The 17,724-nt window shown below is 51.1% G+C and overlaps 1 protein-coding gene across 1 annotated transcript; it reads left to right on the top strand.

The window, feature by feature from the left end:
• Positions 1 to 334: 334 nt before the first annotated feature.
• On the top strand, positions 335 to 17,651 carry Adora2b (adenosine A2b receptor). Its single transcript, XM_052196463.1, has 2 exons — positions 335 to 805; positions 16,282 to 17,651. Exons 1-2 carry the CDS (start codon positions 471 to 473, stop codon positions 16,943 to 16,945), a joined length of 999 nt encoding a protein of 332 aa, XP_052052423.1. The 5' UTR covers positions 335 to 470; the 3' UTR covers positions 16,946 to 17,651.
• Positions 17,652 to 17,724: the final 73 nt, after the last annotated feature.

Raw genomic sequence — 17,724 nt, 5'->3', positions numbered from 1 at the left:
CGGTGGATTAGGGGCCGCGCGGGGAATGCAGCGCCAAGAGGAAGCCTGGGCCCGGACTTGGGGTGCAGCTCGGTTGCGAGAGAGTCTGGACACCTCGCAGGGGCGTCAGTTCAGAGTGCGCAGCTCGGGCGCAGGACAGGATGAAGGCTGGGACTTTGCGCTCCTTTCTGAATGTTCCCAGCTCCCGACGAGGGAAATTCGGGAACCCGTTTTTCCCGGAGCTTAAGAGCAGCTGGAGTAAGGACCCCGGGCAGGGGGCGGGGCCAAGACCGGTTCCTGGCATCCGGCCAATGGGCGCCGCCCCCGCCAGGCCACGCCCCCGCCCCGTCCCGAGCGCACGGGCTGGGCGGCGCAGACCGGCTTAGGACGCGCGGTCTCTGCACTGTGGCCATGCCTGGCGGCACCTTAGCGGTTGTCCTGAGTCCGACACAATCCCGGTAGAGGACTCCCCGGGCCCGGCTGGCCCGGCCATGCAGCTAGAGACGGAGGACGCGCTGTACGTGGCGCTGGAGCTGGTTATCGCCGTGCTGGCGGTGGCGGGAAACGTGCTAGTGTGTGCCGCGGTGGGAGCCTCGAGTGCCTTACAGACGCCCACCAACTACTTTCTGGTATCGCTGGCGACGGCCGATGTGGCCGTGGGACTCTTCGCCATTCCCTTTGCCATCACCATCAGCCTCGGCTTCTGCACGGACTTTCACAGCTGCCTCTTCCTCGCCTGCTTCGTACTGGTGCTCACACAGAGCTCCATCTTTAGCCTCTTGGCGGTGGCTGTCGACCGATATCTGGCCATTCGCGTCCCGCTCAGGTGAGACGAATCTTTCTTGCCTTGGCTGGGTTCTACAGAGGGGCGCCCTCTCCAGGCCCGCGGATTTACTTTCTGGGATCCCAGATGAGCTAGATTAGGAGCACGCTAGGCACTGGAATGGAAGATGCCAGCCATCTCCCGCGTCGCTTGTTCTGCCGGCTATCAAGACCCTCCTGGGGTGGCAGAACAGGCCACTGACTGGGCGCCCTTTAGACGTCAGGGATGCTCCAGTCGCCCCTAGTTTAGGGGATCTGCATAAGGACACCCTTAGGGGCTTTGGGAAGTGTGCGTCCGACGAGTTACCTGCCAAGGGCTCAGGAAGATTTAGCTTCCTTAAGTTGTGTGGTTGCAACTCCACTGTGCACATCCCCGGCCCTCTGGAGAGACAGAGCTGCTGCCCGAAGCCGGGCATGCGGATCAGAGCAGCTGCCAGACGTGGTCCTGTGCGTAAAGGGCCCGGAGAGGCATCAACTAAGAACGAGGCAACTTTGGACGCTGGAATTGGTACTTTTAGAAGGGGCATAGGACTCACGACATAGCTTTTCAAATGTGCCTACTCCGAAATGAGGCAGCCGGCTCAACTCTGGTGGGAAACTCTAGGAGCATTGGTCCCTACTAGTTTCGCGGTGGCTCAGAGTATTTCCAGACATTTTTAAGAGCTACTGTGCTTACTGGTTCACTGAACACTGACAAGGCAGCCTTAGAGCCTCTGGTCCATTGTGTAACCTTATTTGTATACTGCCGCAGTGCCCGGGAGCCTGAAGAGGCCCAGAAAACTGGTGACTGCGCCCTGTTCACTGTTTCCCAGAGAATGTCTAGATCACTTTCTCCTTTTCCTCGATGAGAAAACAGGATCCAGGGCAGGGAGTCAGTCAGCTGGGGAAGTGGCTTCCACCTGTAGCTAATAAATTTAAAGTTGAGTTTGCTGATGTATGTTAATGCCTGGGCCCTTCAGCATTTCTGAGGCAAGCTTCATATCTCTTTAGATTTGGAGCTGAGGAGGAAACTGAGTCACAAGAGCAGGAAGAGAAAGGCAAGAACTCAGCTCTGATTGTGTGTCTGGCAACTCCTATTAAATGTGCATGCTTCAATCCTCAAACCGTGCAGAGGACAGACTGTCGTCTGCATCCTGCAGGTGGGGGGCTATAACCCTGGGGATGAGTGTCTGGCACAGAGGCACTGTCTTCCAGTAGCCATCCGCATGTCTCACAGGCCGTGTGTGGTACCAGTGTTTGAGAGATGTGAAGAGGGGTCCTCCTGCTGTTTCTAAAGAGGATCCTGGCCACAGGAAGCTGGCATTTATAGGAGAAATGTGTTTGGAGACTTGACTGGCAGAAAGCTCCTACAAATCTTGGACTAGGCAGGTGTGACAAGCCTGGTCCTTGTGGCTTGTGTCCTGGATGGAACAGGAAGCCCATGCTTGTGCGTGGGTGGGCTGCCCCTCATCCCCTCTCCTTAGCATCTGACCGGGAGGCTTCACACACATCCTACCAGGTGTGGTACAGCCCAGGGACTTCTGAGCCCGGGACTGCGTAGTGTTCTGTTTCCTTCATTCTTGTGGGTCTGCGCTTGGCTCTGGGCTCCCATGGTAAGTGCTTGGTGGCCTTTTGAACTCTCTTTCTGTAGGGCAGTCACATGCCCCCGGCTTGAGTTGCCCCATCCCAGGGAAGCGCTTTGGGCTTGCCTCTGGAAGAGCCCCAGATACACAGTGCTCGTCCAGGACCGGCTCCAAGGATCTCTCGTGTCACATGACTTGAGCAGGAAGTTCCATAAATGTTTAAATCTGTTAGTTCTTGTCCTGGGTTTTGCTGGGCGGGTCTCGAAGAAAGTGGGTGTGGGCGTCTTAAGGGGAAACAGACGTGAATCACTGGCTCTTACTTCTCCTTTGCCTTTGCTAAGGATGAGGGGCCAGTCGGAGATGAAGGGAGGGAAAACAACCTGGAGCCCAGTGTTCCGGTTCCCACCCCAGGCCTGTCCTCGGGGGTCTGGAAGTGTGCACGGCTGTCTCCCCCTCCACACCCCCGCAGGGGTTAGTGTCTAACTTGTCCACGGCGCTGTGGTAGATTGAGAAGCGTACCCGGTTCTTACCCTTCCTTGAGCCTTCCTGGGAATGTGTGTGTCCTGGGCCTCTTGCCCTCAGCAATTCAAAGCACAATCCAGGGGCAACAGGTTGAAATGTAGATTACTTTGAGCTCAACTCTGTGGCTGCAGTTCCAGCTACTCAGAACGGCTGAAGCCAGGGGGTTGCTCAAGTCCAAGAGCTCAAGGTTAATTTGGGCAAGCAAGACCCTCATCTAAAAAAGAAAAATGAGGATTACAGGGCATATTTGGGGTTGCTGGATCGAGTCTGGGGTAGGGTGTATATATAGGCTTCCAGCATTAATATCTAACCTGGGTCTGATACATCAAGCTTGAGAACCCTCCGACTGACAGGCAGGTTTTGAAATGATGCTTCTCTTTTTTGATATGGTCTGAGTTACTCCAAACTCTGAGTTGATTCCGAGGCTGTCCTTGGGGCTGAGGAGCTACAGGTAGGCATCAGGACAGAAGGGCCCTACTACAGATTGGGGCGTATGGTCAGGCATGTGATCTCAGCAGTCAGGAGCCTAAGGCAAGAAGATAATCACTCGTTTGAGGCTACAGAGTGAGTCCTAGTCCCAAGCCAGCCTGTGCTGTAGTGGGAGACCCTATATCCTACATACATACATAAATACATACAGGGATTAAGATCACATACTTCTCTGCCAGAGTTCAGTTCCCATCAACCCACATCTGGCTGACTTTTACAACTACCTTGTACTTCAGCTCCAGGGGATTCAAAACCTTCTGGCCTCTTTGGGTTCCTACAATTGGACACACACACATAACACTTAAAAAAAATAATTAAAAAAAAAATCCCTGTTTAGGAGGCACTGTCCCTCTTGAAGGAAGCCAAGCAGTGAGTAGGCGAAGCCCAGGGTGTGACACCCAGGGTGTGAGCACCCAGGGTAAGCAGGGTGTCAGCACTGAACGCTTACTTAGCTGGGCACAATTCTTACCCAGGCAAAACAAACTCTTAGGCTTACCTCTGTGGCTCGGATGGAGTCATGCTGCAGGAGCTGCTGGCTCCCATGGGCTAGTCTGGGTTTACTAACATGAAGGGATAATGCAGCATGAAAAGGGGGGGCAGGTGTAGAGGTCATGCTAGGCATAAAAACAAGCCTTTTGTGCTCATCTGAAAAAGAGCAGACTGATCGCATCAGGCCCCGCCCTTTGTCCTTATAGCGAGGGGTATCCACACAGACCGTCCTGCCTTCTGCCCTGGTGGAGACTCCCCATGCTGGGAACTTTCCACTGTGGGTCGTGCTAGAGATAAACACAGCAGAGCTGGGGTGTGTGCTGGTGACTGGAGGTGAGCCGCAGCTCTGCCCACAGCAGCCTCTGGCTCTCACTTCATCCTTTGGCTGCTTCCGGTTGGTTCCCACAGGAGTACTTCCTCCTCATAGCCTAATCCTGTTCCCTTCATGCTCTAGCCACATCAGAGCTGACTCACTCTGGGGGTCCTCCCTCCCCTGCTCATTGGACTCAGTTTCTCCTTTTACCATGCTTGACTGTCTAGAAGGGCTGACACGACCATTTTCCTAGAGGAACTGAAGGACGCGGTGTCTTGGAGGGAGATGTGTCTACTAGAGCAAGGGCCATGTTCATTCTTCTGTTTTCTGCCACACTGAGGCCATGTGTGTTGTGTGTGTGTGTGTTACTGTGTTCTGTCTGGAAGGTAGGAATGTATGTTCTGAGAACAGTACAAAACAGAACAGGAAGGAGTGCCTGAGAGTGCAGATCTATATAGAGCTCTCTGGTAAGATGTTAGAAGAAAAACTGGTCCATCTGTTTAGAAAAAATAAATGTGTTGATCTGCTCAGGAGCCCCTGGACTCAAGCCTGGGTAACAGGGGCTACAGCAGTGCACCACCCGACATATTTAATAAGCTTTAATGAAGGAAATGTTTGTCAGAGGATCCCTCGCAGGCCAGGAAGGGATAGCGTGGTACAGGGCTTGGAGATGCTGGGAAAGCCAGGCAGGCAGCAGGTGCCATGGGTTGAGGCAGGTAGCTACAGATTCTGGGGCGTGGCCTGCAGGTCTTGGCTCCTGCTCCAGGTGCAAGCCCAGAGTTACCCAGAACTGGGCGTTGCTTTGTTTGTCCTCCTTTGTTGTTTATCCTTGGTTGTTTGCACACAGGGGGCTCATTCCATCTCCAGGGCTCGAACAACAACCCTAAATCAGGAGGCAATTGCCATCTTGGCCCTCGTCTGGCAGGATTTCCATTGGAGCCAACATGGCAGGCAGAGGGAGGGCGGGTGGGTCGAGGAGGCCCTCCCACCTATCTTAAAGCCAGGCTGAACCTAACATCACGAATTCAGAAGGGCTGAGACTTCAGGAGAAGTCAGGCCTGACGTAACCGGGCAGTTATCAGGAGATCGTGGAAATGTTCAGGCATGAGGTGATGGGAGTGAGGTGGGCACGCACTCTGGCTGTCACAGTTCCCCTGAGGGGTGGGAGGAGATAGGTCCCTCTGGCCATCACGGGCTCTTCCTTGAGTAAGGCTCTGGTCTGTGCTCAGAATGGCATAGCTGCTGTATGTAGTCTAGCCATTCTTCCCTACAAGGGCTGTGGCCCAAGGACAGCCATGCCAGGAAGTGGTCCTTGGCTTTGCACCTTAGACCATGGTCTTCACCCAGTTCTGAAGGTATGGACTGCTGCCTGCAGCTATCTGGAGAATGAGCTGGTGGGAAGTGTGTGACGGCTCTTCTTGCTTGTCAACTTTACTGCCTTGAGAATGAGCTTAAACCCAAGTGGCTGGGTACACCTCTGAGGGAGTTTTTCTTAAATCATTTGTGGTGGGAAGATCTACTTTTAATCTGGGCCACACCTTCTGCTGGCAGCCTATATAAAGGACGGAGGGAAATGACTCTTTGCCTGCTTACTCTCAATCTTGCTGGAAGTCCATTTCTTGACTGGCATTAGAGCCTACTGCCTCAGGATTCCCGCCTTGAGGATTGAACAGCTGCTGGATTCTTGACTCTTACATCAGTAGACAGCCATTGTTGGACTAGCTGGACCACAGCCTATAAACCCTTCCATAAATTCCCTTTACATATGTGTGTGTGTACACACACGTGTTCATGTGTGCGCACATGTGTGTGTGTTCATACACTCATTCTATAAGTTCTGTTCTTCTAGAGAACCCTGACCAATGCAGAATGACAGGAAATTTTTTCTCAAGACAGTCTGCATTCCTTTCCTATGCACAGAGTCTGCAGCCTTGCAGGTTCCTTCCTCATAGCCACTAGCAGGATTCAGGCTCTTCTGTCTAGCCTGTGGCAATACTGCTGTGCCCCACGAGAGCTGTTCGAACGATGTCCTGGGTTGTCTTGTGTGTTGGGGTTTTCAAGTTGTCAACAGAGGCCACACAGGGCTAGTCTTGAGAACTCGGTGGAGCAGGCATGTCAAAGATGAGGCTCAGAGTTGTTAGTTAGCCTGGAAGCACCCAGGGCTAACTGTTGGGTGAGCCCCAAACAGCATGCGGACAGCTACAGGGAAAGAACCCAACAGGTTCTGTAAGTGCTCTTTGATGAATGGTAGGTGAGTGAGGGACCAGCGGATTGTGACGTGGGCCCTATAAGCATTGCATGCAGCAGACATGATGCAAGGCAGCTAAAGTGCAGCGTGACTGCAAGAAGCAGCTGCATTTGGTCCAACTGCTTGTGCTCAGAGCTCCTGTAGCAGCTCTAGGACTGTGGGATCTTATCCTTGCTGTGAAGGTGCTCCCCTTCCCACCATATAGTAAACCCAGAGGGAGCTGCTGGCGATGCATGCGGAGCAGTAGGGGTGGGACAGGCAGGCCACAGTTGGCCTGGAGGCTTCTAGGAGGCTCAGATTTCGTCCTAAACAAGGACCTAGGAGGTGTGTGTGAACCCAGAAAAGGGCACCGAAGGGAAAGCAAGCCTCCTCCTGCTGGCTCCCAGAGCGACCCTCAGTTGTGTGCCGCCATCTTTACATTTACTTATTTGTGTGTGTGTATGCATGCCAGGATGTGCACGTGGAGGGCAAAGGACAACTTGCCGCAGTTGGTTCTCCCCTTCTACCGCGTGGATCCCAGGGTTTGAATTCAGGTTCTCAGGCTTGCTGAGATAGCATAGCTCACACAGCCCAGGCTGGACTCAAACTCCCGACCCTCTTTCTCTACCTCCCAAGTGGCTGGGCTTATGCACACGTGCCATTGTGCTTGGCTAGGACCGACTCTTAGGAAGGATTCAGTGGGTTTGGATTCTTTCCTTGGAAGAGTGAGCGTAGTCAAAATGTTCCCAGCCCCTCCTCCATCCGCTGGATCTCAAGCTCAAGACGGGTAAGGAGAGAGGCCACAGCACCCAGGACTAGAGGCAGCCCAGAAAGTGGGGCACAGGCTGCCACTCCCGATTTGTTCTAAATACCTTTCCAGCCCCTGCTGGTTGTCGGACTGGAGCCTCTCATCCCCACTATTTGCATATGCAAGTGAAGACTCCATGGTCTACCACCTTGTTTCTGTAGAAACTCACCGAATCTTTGTTCTCTGATTGTCTCCAATTCTGTTTTTAGTATGATTATGAATTTATTTTTGTGTTTTTGAGGTCGGTTCATTGTAGTTTTGTGAGTTGAGATAACTAGGTGAGACTTGTAGGCCAATGTAGAATTACTCATTTCTTTAGAGACGGTGCCTCCTAGCCCAGGCTGGCCTTGGGCTTAACCTCACTTCCTTCTGCTCCTGGGTGCTGGAGTTACAGGTGTGTGACAGTGCACGTGGTTTATGGGTGTTGGGTTGCATGATGCTCAGTAAGCATGCTACCAAGGGAGCTGCCTGCATCCCAACCCGGGAGCTGCCTGCATCCCAACCTGGGATGTTATTTTCTTTACTCTTTTGTGTATGAGTATGAGAAAGACAGAGACACACAGGGTCTCATTGTGTAGCTCAGGCTGGACCTGAAACTCAGACTCCTCTTGCCTCTTCCTCCCAAGAGCTGGGATTGCAGGTGTGTTCCTGCCGTGCCAGGTGCAAATGCACATTTTATTTTAATCTTAATGTGTTTATATACTTTGCCTGCATGTATGTATATGCACTACACTCATGCCTGATGCCTGCCAAATCTAGAAGAGGGTGTTGGATCCCCTGGAATTGGGGTTCAGAGGGTCGTTAGCAGCCACGTACGTGCTTGGAGTCTAATGTGGGTCCTCTGCAAAAGCAGCCAGTGGTCTCAATTACTGGGTCATCTTTCTAGCCCCTCAAGGGTAGAATTTTAATTAGGAATTTAGTTATGGTAGATCTTGATTTTAAAACCACTACGGTAGACAGTTGAATAGACTGAGAGGGACAAGACTATGTAGGAAAGCCAGGTGTCATCCAGGCAAGGAAGAAAGGAAGTGTGATTGCGGCAGAGGCCACGGAGATGGCGTAGTAGAGATAAGTTGACAGCTGATCATTTGTACCTGGAGAGAAGGCTGATGTCTGAGAGTTTGAGAAGAGGCCCCAGGTAAAGCCACACCACCAACCAGGAGACCAGGACAGCAAAGAGAAGACAAGGATGGACCCACATCCAGCTGGTGAGTCAGGCCTACCGACAGCTGGTCGGGGGTGGGGCAGGCTAGGTGGGAGTGTGGGCGCTGCCGCTGTGCCAGCAGATCCTATGGGCAGTGTTAAGTGGTGTGCTTGTAGCTGAACAGGAGAATATAGGAGTCAGGGTCACAAGGGCTTGGGGACACGGGTAGAATTGGGTTGGAGAGAAGAGGGAGCCCAGGGCAACTCCCAAATTTCTAGGCATCTGTATGGTGCTGCTTTGAAAGGTAGGATGCAGGAAGAGGTATTTGGGAGCTCGTGGCCCAGTATGTTTCAGGCCTAGGTTGAACCCACAGGCTGGGAAGTGTGGTTGGGTGTGAACTATGTAAAGGTTGGGGCTCACCAGACTTTCCCTGGAGGGTTCATCTCCTCCTGCCTTGTTGGAGCCCAGCACTGACCTTCTCCTACCCCATGCAGGCCCTCCCTCTAACATCCCAATGCCCCGTCTTTGGTTTCCTGCTCATATAGCTTCAGGCCCACCAGCCTGACTTCCCAGTGGAACATCTGCCTGCACTGCCGATTTCCACACCTGCATCTGGCCCTGAGGCCTCGGGTCCACCCGGTACTCCCTCCCCCTTCCTCCCTTCTGTGTGTCTGCCCTGGATTCCAGGACCCCTCACCTCTTGGAACTTTCTGTTCTGAGGCCTCTGCACATGCCTCCCTGGCCTGGAACGTTAGGTACTCTGTTCCCTGCTGATTCCTCCTCGTGCACGTTGTGTCTCTTAAAGTGATTGTCTCCTGGTGAGTCCTGGGGTTCCTTGGCAGGTCCCTGCAACTTCACAGCTATTTGCTTTGCTGTTTGGAGCTTCTTAAGCTGTTGCTACCCTGCGGGCAGACTAGCTTGTGGTCAGTAGATCAGAATCCTATATGGAATGTCCTGACAGGTTTATCAGAGAAGCTTGAAGAAGCAGAGGAAGTTGGTGGGATGATCAGCCATGCTCCAGAAGATGAAGGCTCGCCTCTCTTTGGCATTTCCACGAGTCTTTAGCAATATAGCTTCACAACTGGACGAGGGCCCGTCTCTGGCTTCAGGCTCTTTCCTGTTGTGGTCTCTTGGTTGGCGGCGTGGCCTTACCTGGGGCCTCTCTTAACCTTCAGGCTCCTGGGTGATGTCAGACATCAGCCTCTCCTCCAGGTGCAAGCATTCTGATGTCACTTACCCCAAACATGCTGATTGTCCTAGTTTACCCTCTATTGCTGTAATAAAAACTGTGACCCAAACCGATTTGGGGAGGAAAGGGCACCCCCTCCTGTACCCTTTCCTCTCTGTTCTCCATGTAGCCAGGAAAAAGTTTAGTTCATCTTCCAGCTTATATTTAGTCCATCACGGAGGGAAGCCAAGGGCAGGGAGCTGGAGGCGGGGACTGGAGCGGAGACCGCGGAGGGAAGGAGGGACACTGCTGAGTGGCCTGCTCAGCCTGCTTTCTCAAACAACCAGGGCCACCTGCCCTGCCCGGGGCAGCACTGCCCATGTCGGGCTAGCCTCTCACATCTTCCAGAATTCAGGAAGTTGAGGCAATAAATAAATAAATAAATAAATAAATAAATAAATAAATAAATAAATAAATAAATAAATGTCACTCTAGGTTTGAGGCTAACCTGGGCTACATATTGAGTTCCAGGACAGTCTGGACAAATTAAGACTGTCTCAAAAAACCAAAACCAAAACCAGACATATACTGTCTTACAACAGAAATGTTTGTATTTACTGAGGAATGGAGCTTGTGGGCAAGGCTCAGTCTGAAGAAAGCTATCCCTCAGCAGCTTGAGAGGCAGTGGCGGCATTCAGGAAGTCCTCTGTTGGGGGCTCGGCATGGAACCCAGGGCCTCATTAAGTGCCACCCTGGCTCCTCAGCCACAGAAAGTGCGATGTCAACCTATGTTAAGTCGCAGCTGCCCCTTGGGGACCAGCTCCGGAGTCCCTGTTTATGAGAGGGCTCAGGCTGCAAGGCCCAGGCCGTGCCACTGTCCAGGGGCTCAGAACAGGAAGCCTCCTGAGAGCCGATGGCCTGGTTTGAGCAGACCGCTGCCCGTGGCCCAGCCCCCAGTGCATTCATTATGTAAGCGGCAATCACACACTTTTTGCGTGATTCTTTCTACCAATCCTTAGCTAATGAGCTTTAGAAGGGAGATCTGTGCACAGCTCTGGACGCAGCACAGAGCCATGACCATTTGCCAGGGTCTCTGTGCGCGTTCCCAGAGCAACCCCTTAATGTGGGCCATGCAGACTGGGCTTGTTCCTGCCCTGACTGGAACGCAGCTGCCCGCACTCACTCCTCCTGCCTGTCCCTTCTTTGTCATGGTCTTGGGGTAAGCAGCCTGGCCTCAGCGCTGCCCTAACACCCTCCCACAGCAGAACACTGACTGGCACAAGGACTAGGGGCGGGAATGATGCATCCTTTCAGGAGCATTTTGTGAAGATGGCCAGACATGTGGAGCTGAGGATGTTTTGAGCACCTTTGACACACAGGGAACCAGATTCTGCTGCCAATAACGGGGGTGGGGGTAGGGGGTGTGCTAGGCTTCAGATGTTAGGGCTCCCAAGAGTCCAGTGTCCAGCCAGCATAGGGACACCTGCCTTTTCTCCTTCCTGCTCTTCGGTCCACGTGCTGGGGTTTGCTGTCATGGGATGGTTGTATCCTCTAAGTGAAGAACCTGCAGCTCTCTTTCCCTAGGGAGTGGTTCTCAACCTAATGCTGTAACTCTTTAATACATTTGCTCATGTGGTAACAACATAACATTTCGTTTCCTACTTCATAACTATAATTTTACTACTGTTATGAATCTTAATGTAAATCTCTGTGTTTTTTAATGGTCTTAGGAGATCCCTGTGGAAGGATCTTTTGACCCCGGAGGGGATCGTGACCCACAGGTTGAGAACTACTGCCCTGGCAGGTGGTGGTAGAGTCCCTTCCCCCTCCAGGATTTGGCAAGTGGCTCTCATGCCAGGGGGAAGAAACTAGTGTCTGACATGTGGCTGGTTAACAGCAGAAGGGGAACTGGTTTTGTGAGATGAGCCCCGAAGGCCTAGGGGTGGGTGTCACAGATGGAAAGTAGCCCCCTTGGGCAACATTAGTATCAATTCAGTGGGCTTCATGTTGCTGTGATGTAAAGGTAGTGGGCAGATCATTTAAGCTCTGAGCCTTCTTTTCCAGACCTGTACCCTGGGCAAGCAGACCCCTTCCCATGAGGCTTGGGTTCGTGGGATGTGTTAAGTTTCAGGGCAGAGTGTGCCCAGAGAGAAGAGGCATGTGTGCTGTGCTACTAGAGTTTGTTTGCTGAGGGGAGGATGCAGGCACTTGTCTCAAGTTAGGTGTCTGGTTGTGTGGTTCAAAGGCTCATAACCTAGAACACTGACAGGGAGCAGTTAGGGTCTGCATGAAGAAGTCAACGCAATGACCGCACACCCAAGTATCATTGGTGCAGTACAAATGAAATGTGTACACTTCATCTTTAGCTAAGTATCTTGATCCTCAAAAATAACCAACTTTCAAGCTACAGTGTGGTGTATTTTCCTCTAGCTCAGGGCTCACGGTCCCACCTCTCCTTCCCAATCACTGTCTGAGCATTACCCACCACTCTCCCACCTCTCCCCTCCACACCCCTCTACCATCTAGCTTCCACTGAGATTTTCTTCCCTTCCCCAGGGAGGCTCCTCCCTCACTGTAGGCCACTGACCCCTAAACCTCAGGCAGAGACTTCCCTCCAGGTCAGGCCTGCCTTCTCTTCCAACCTCACCCCCACTCCCTGTAAGTATGCAAGTCTTTCGCTGGACTGTCTCACTCTGGCTTCCTGGACCTTTTCTGTTCTGCTGCTGCTATCGGTGGACACTTGGTCACTCCCCCAGCCTGGGCACTCCGTTCACTCCCTCATTGTTCCTTCCCTTCTCAGCTCCCACTTCCATGGTCCCAGCCTGCACCTCTTCAAATACAAAGTGGTACCACCACCAGAATCACAAAGACCATTTCACTGTTTGCCTGGCAAGCTCTCCTCCTCTCCTTCCTCAGCCTCGGAAGTGACAGCAGTTCTCAGAGAAGACACAGCCCCATGTTACCACTACCCAGCCTTTGTCTTTAAAACCAGCCATTTTACCCTTCGGCCACCCCACAGGCAGCATCTCTTCACACAGGCCCCGCGTCCTTCTGCCTTCTTAGCCTTAGCTCTCCCGACTTGTTCTTTCTTTTGGGGGAGGATGGGGTTGGGAATAGCCTCTTATATAGCTTATATTAGCCTCCAACTCCTTATCTAACTGCCCCCACCTCCCACGCACCACCACACCCACCACTCAGTTCTTTCTGCATCTTCTCTAAGGACCAGCGTCATCAGCTAACTAATATCATTCTTCCCATGACCTTAATCTCTGGGCTTCTAGCCCTTAATCATCTGTTTCAGTGAGTGTTAGGATATTGGGGAAAACCCCTAGAAACCACGCAGCAGCCTGGGCCCCTCCCCATCTCCTGTCTAAGCCACCATCCAGGCCTGCTGCTTCTGTTTCCAGGATCCATTGCATCATCCGAGCGGAAATCCTGGTCCCAGGGAGCATTTTTCCTGAATTTTGAAATAGTTCCATAACTTCTCTGTCTCTTCTTGTCCCCTTAAAACTCGGTCGCTGTGGCCAGATGACTCCACAACACGATCAGCGGCACTTTCTCAAAGCCTGAGTGAGGGCTGTTGAGATTTCTACTCCCTCTCATCCATTAGATCTCCACTGAGAGATCTTCCAGGCTGTCTTATACTGATGCTTACCTTGCTGTTTCTTATGGTTGGTTATTGCTATCATGATAATAACATGTTATCATTTTAACAGGGTCGAGCTCACTCCAGGTCATGAGGACATATATGTATACTTGTTTGTTTACTCTCTGTCTCTTCTGAGGGCAGAGATTAGGTTTCTGGTTCCTAGCAGAACACAAAGGACTAAAATGGAATGCAAACAATGGGCCCTGGGGACAGGGTCCACGGGTCAGCTGTCCCCTGCTGCTCCCTGATACAGTCGGCTCTCTCCCTTATCCAAGACAGTCTGCACAAAACTTCCTCTCGTGTGCAGGACTCAGCGGTTTTTCAGAAGTTCGGATGTGAATGGATTTCTGTTTTGAATTCTAGTGGGAAGCTATTTCCATGAACACTGCTTTTATTTCTTTTAAAGGACATTTATGTATTTAATTTGTGTTTCAGTATGCACAGGCACAACATGGGTGTGTTTGTAGGGCAGAGGAGAATCTGAAGGACTTGGTTCTCTCCTTCTACCACGTGGGTCCTGGGGTGGAACTCAGGCTGTCAGGCTGGGCAGCAAGTGCCTTCATCTGCTGAGCTGCCTTGCTGGTCCTGAAAAGGAAGTAAAATACGAATCCATGGTATAGTGCCAGGGGCGAGGACCTAGTAGGTGTATCTGCAACGAGACCTTTAATTCCCATACCCTTTGTTCTGTCTTGTCTTTCTGTGAAGCAGCCTCACTGGGTTTTGAATTCTCTTGTCAGCACTTCTTACCAATGTGTGCTGCCAAGATGCCTCTTTAATTCTCACTCTCCACAGAGTTGCATGTAGCTCAAGATGGCCTTGAATTTTCTATGTAGCCAAGGATGACACTGACTTTCTGATTCTTTTATTTCTTTCTCCTGAGTATTGGGATTAAATGTATGTGCCACCATATCCCGTTTCTGTGATGCTGGGGGCCAAACCCATCATGCTTGACAAATGAGCTCTGTCTGTAGTCCCTTAGTTTCCTGAAATGAGAACACAGAGCTATGAGGGTCTCGTAGTTCAAAGACGTCATGAAGGACCTAGGCTCTTTCCTTCCTTCTCTTCTGATAAAGGTTTTGTCTTTCCTTTGATCCTCATGGTCCAAGATGGCTGCTGAGGCTGTGGCCATGGCAGCCTGTTATTAAAGTGTCAGAAGCAGAAGGGTGGGGGTGGCTGGCACAGGGCAGAGCTCTTCTCGTGGGCTGCTCTGCTGTTGGGACGTTACACTTTGGTGGAGGTCCCTTGCAGCCTTGCTCTATGGCCTTACTGGCCAGAAGATCTCACCACCGGACTTGGACCAGCCACTGACAGAGAATGGGCGTGCTGGGATTTGCTTATCCCAGATGGCCCACCAAGGCTGGCCTGTAATCAACTGAACCAAATTAATATTGTTATGTCTAGGAGCTAGAGATATGGCTCAGTGGTTAAGAGTGCAGACTGCCATTCCAGAGGACCTAGGACCCCCATGTTGGGAAGCACCCACATGGCAGCTCACAGTTGTCTGTAATGTCAGTTCTGAAGCTTCTGACACCTCACACAGACACAGATGCAGGCAAAACACCGGTGCACATAAAATAAATACATAGAAAATAATGGTCAAAAGTAGAGCTATAGCGCAGGCTACCTCACACAGTCTTAGAGTGCCCAGTCTTTGTGGAGGCCTTTTGCTACCCTGTAGATACTAATTATGCTAGTGACATCCCTGGAGAGGCACTGGCAAGGAAACACATTTTTAAGAGGGTTTCATCACTAGCCAAGAAAAACGCGGTGAGCAGCTGCGTTCGGCAGGCCGTCCTGTGGTAAAGGCCCTGCAACGGTGCTGCCCACTGCTGAAAGAAAGTGGCAAAGACAAACAATCATTAGATCACTGTATGTGGAGCAGGTCGCAGTTGGCTTCCTCTGAAGTCGTACTGGTTCTCTGGCCTGCCCAGGCCACTGAATTGAGCATGCCTAGTTCACAGTCGCTGCAACACTATTGCTAGCAGGTAGCAAATGAGGGATGTTTTCATAATGGTTCTGCTTTGAGAACTGAACTAAATACTGGGCACTGTGCTAGGTCCCAGGAATATCTGTTCAGCAGGATATGGTCTGTCCTCCATGGTTGTCATTATAGTTGAGGGGAACTATATGTAACAAATTAAGGGCCTGGTATCAATATTGGTTTCCTAAGTTTCAGCAACCCTCTGGCCAGCAGCTTTCTGTAGATGAGGCATTAACAGACCTGTGTCCTAGCCTTCAGTAGTGAAGCCACTCATCTGCAGAGACTGAAGACTGTTTTTCTTTTGTGAGATAAGATTTTGCTTTATGGTCTCAGCTGACCTCCGACTCGGGAGCCCCCACCTCAGCTGACCTCCGACTCGGGAGCCCCCACCTCAGCTGACCTCTGACTCGGGAGCCCCTTCCTCAGCCTCCTGGCTGGAGGATTGCAGGCGTGCATCCGTCACAACCAGTTCTGAAGCAAACTTTTGGTGTTGAGAGAAGTGATTCTTGTCAGAAGTTATAGGTAGTGCCACCAAAGTCCAGGGGGCTCCTTGGACCCTTGTTCAGGTGTCACCTTGTGACACCTTGTGACTTCGTGTGCACATCCCTTCCGATGCCGGTCTCTTTTTTGTGCATGATCTATTCACTGGCTTATCTCAACAATCAAACAGTACCTCATAGGAGATCTAAACTTACCCAGTGCTGAGGCTATTAAAAGGGCCTTTAAGACATATGACCATCACTAAACAGAAATGAGCACTCAAGAATGAGTCTTTTTTGTTTTGTTTTGTTGTTTAGATAAGGTCTCTCTACCTAGTTCTGGCTATCCTGGAACTCACTCTGTATGCCAGGTTGTTCTCAAACTCACAGAGATCCCCTGCCTCTGCCTCCTGAATGCTGGGACTAAAGGCATGCGCAACCACACCTAGCTAGAATGGCAGTCTTATTACACTTGCTGCAGCAAAGCTGACGTCTGCTCCCGCATCTCTAGTGTTGGGCGATGGCCGTGGTATCCCAAGGGTGAACCTTCATGGCTAGGAGAGCTAAGGGCCTGTGGGACACCAGCAGGGATAGGCTGGTCAAAGAATACTGTAAAATAACCAATAACAGATGATGTTCTCTTGAACAGGTATAAGAGTTTGGTCACTGGGACTCGAGCACGAGGGATCATTGCTGTCCTCTGGGTCCTTGCCTTTGGCATTGGATTGACTCCATTCCTGGGTTGGAATAGTAGAGACAGTGCCACCAGCAACTGCACAGAACCAGGGGATGGCATCACGAATCAAAGCTGCTATCTTGTGAAGTGTCTCTTTGAGAATGTGGTCCCCATGAGCTACATGGTATATTTCAACTTCTTCGGGTGTGTCCTTCCTCCACTGCTCATGATGCTGGTGATCTACATCAGAATCTTCATGGTGGCCTGCACACAGCTGCAGCGCATGGAGCTCATGGGCCACTCCAGGACCACGCTCCAGCGGGAGATCCACGCAGCCAAGTCACTGGCTGTGATTGTGGGCATTTTTGCTCTGTGTTGGCTCCCAGTGCATGCCATCAACTGTGTCACCCTCTTCCATCCAGCCCTGGCCAAGGACAAGCCCAAGTGGCTGATGAATGTGGCCATCCTCCTGTCACATGCCAATTCAGTTGTCAACCCCATTGTCTATGCCTACAGGAACCGAGATTTCCGCTACAGTTTTCACAAGATCATCTCCAGATACGTTCTCTGCCAGACGGATACCAAGGGTGGGAGTGGGCAGCCTGGGGCACAGTCTACTCTCAGTCTGGGCTTATGACCTAGGCTCTGGCCTTTTGGACAAGAAGGCTTAAGATAAACAATGGGATGAGAGACAACCGGCTGATCCTCACTGAGAAAGACAGCTGCACTCTGAAGCAGGCCCACCTCCCTGAATGCTTGCCTGTGTGCAATTTGGAGGCCCCAAGGCTAACAAATACATTTATGAATCTATTCAGCTGCTCTTACTGTGGGGATGGTGGTGGTGGCTTGAATTGATTCTAAGAAGCTGTTTATTTTTAAGAATCTGCCTCATTCATGGTAGAAAATGACTGAAACTTACCTTACTGTGAAACACTGGGAACTATTATAATGTAAGTATTTTTCACTTACAGCAATGGGAAAATAAAAGTTGGCTCTACTAATGTATACTTTCTTCCTGGGACAGCAACTCAGAAAACTGAAGTATAATTCTTCAGTTAAGACACAGTAGTATTAAGTTAGGGAATGATTCAATCCTAAGTTTTGAAGCAGAATTATAATAACAAAACAATTTAAGTTCAATATTTTCCTTGCACACAAATCACTAGAGGTAGAAACTGGAGAAATGGGGTCCTTCCTCTACTGGGATCCTGCTTTAGAGCTAGGTACTGGGTTTTGCTTCTCTCCCACATTAAAGTTTATTGGAACCTAAAGTGTGGAAATTTTACTGAGCAAAATCACCTAATTGTGTATTAAACCCAATGAAATAAAACTTTAAAAAGTGAGCTCCCAACACTCCTGGCTTCATGTACTTAGGGTACTAACTGTCTACACCTCCCTTGCCCTGAGGGCCTTTTG

This window comes from Apodemus sylvaticus, chromosome 10 (genome assembly GCF_947179515.1).
Source record: "Apodemus sylvaticus chromosome 10, mApoSyl1.1, whole genome shotgun sequence".
Lineage (NCBI taxonomy): Eukaryota > Metazoa > Chordata > Mammalia > Rodentia > Muridae > Apodemus > Apodemus sylvaticus.
Note: the sequence above shows the minus strand (reverse complement) of the source record. Positions and strands in the feature narration are given on the sequence as shown.

What these genes read in the sequence shown, in the direction of transcription:
- Adora2b (XM_052196463.1), top strand. Translation starts at nt 471, where the DNA reads ATGCAGCTAGAGACGGAGGACGCGCTGTACGTGGCGCTGGAGCTGGTT. An exon ending in GCCATTCGCGTCCCGCTCAG is followed by an intron (nt 806 to 16,281) that starts GTGAGACGAATC and finishes TCTCTTGAACAG; the next exon opens with GTATAAGAGTTTGGTCACTG.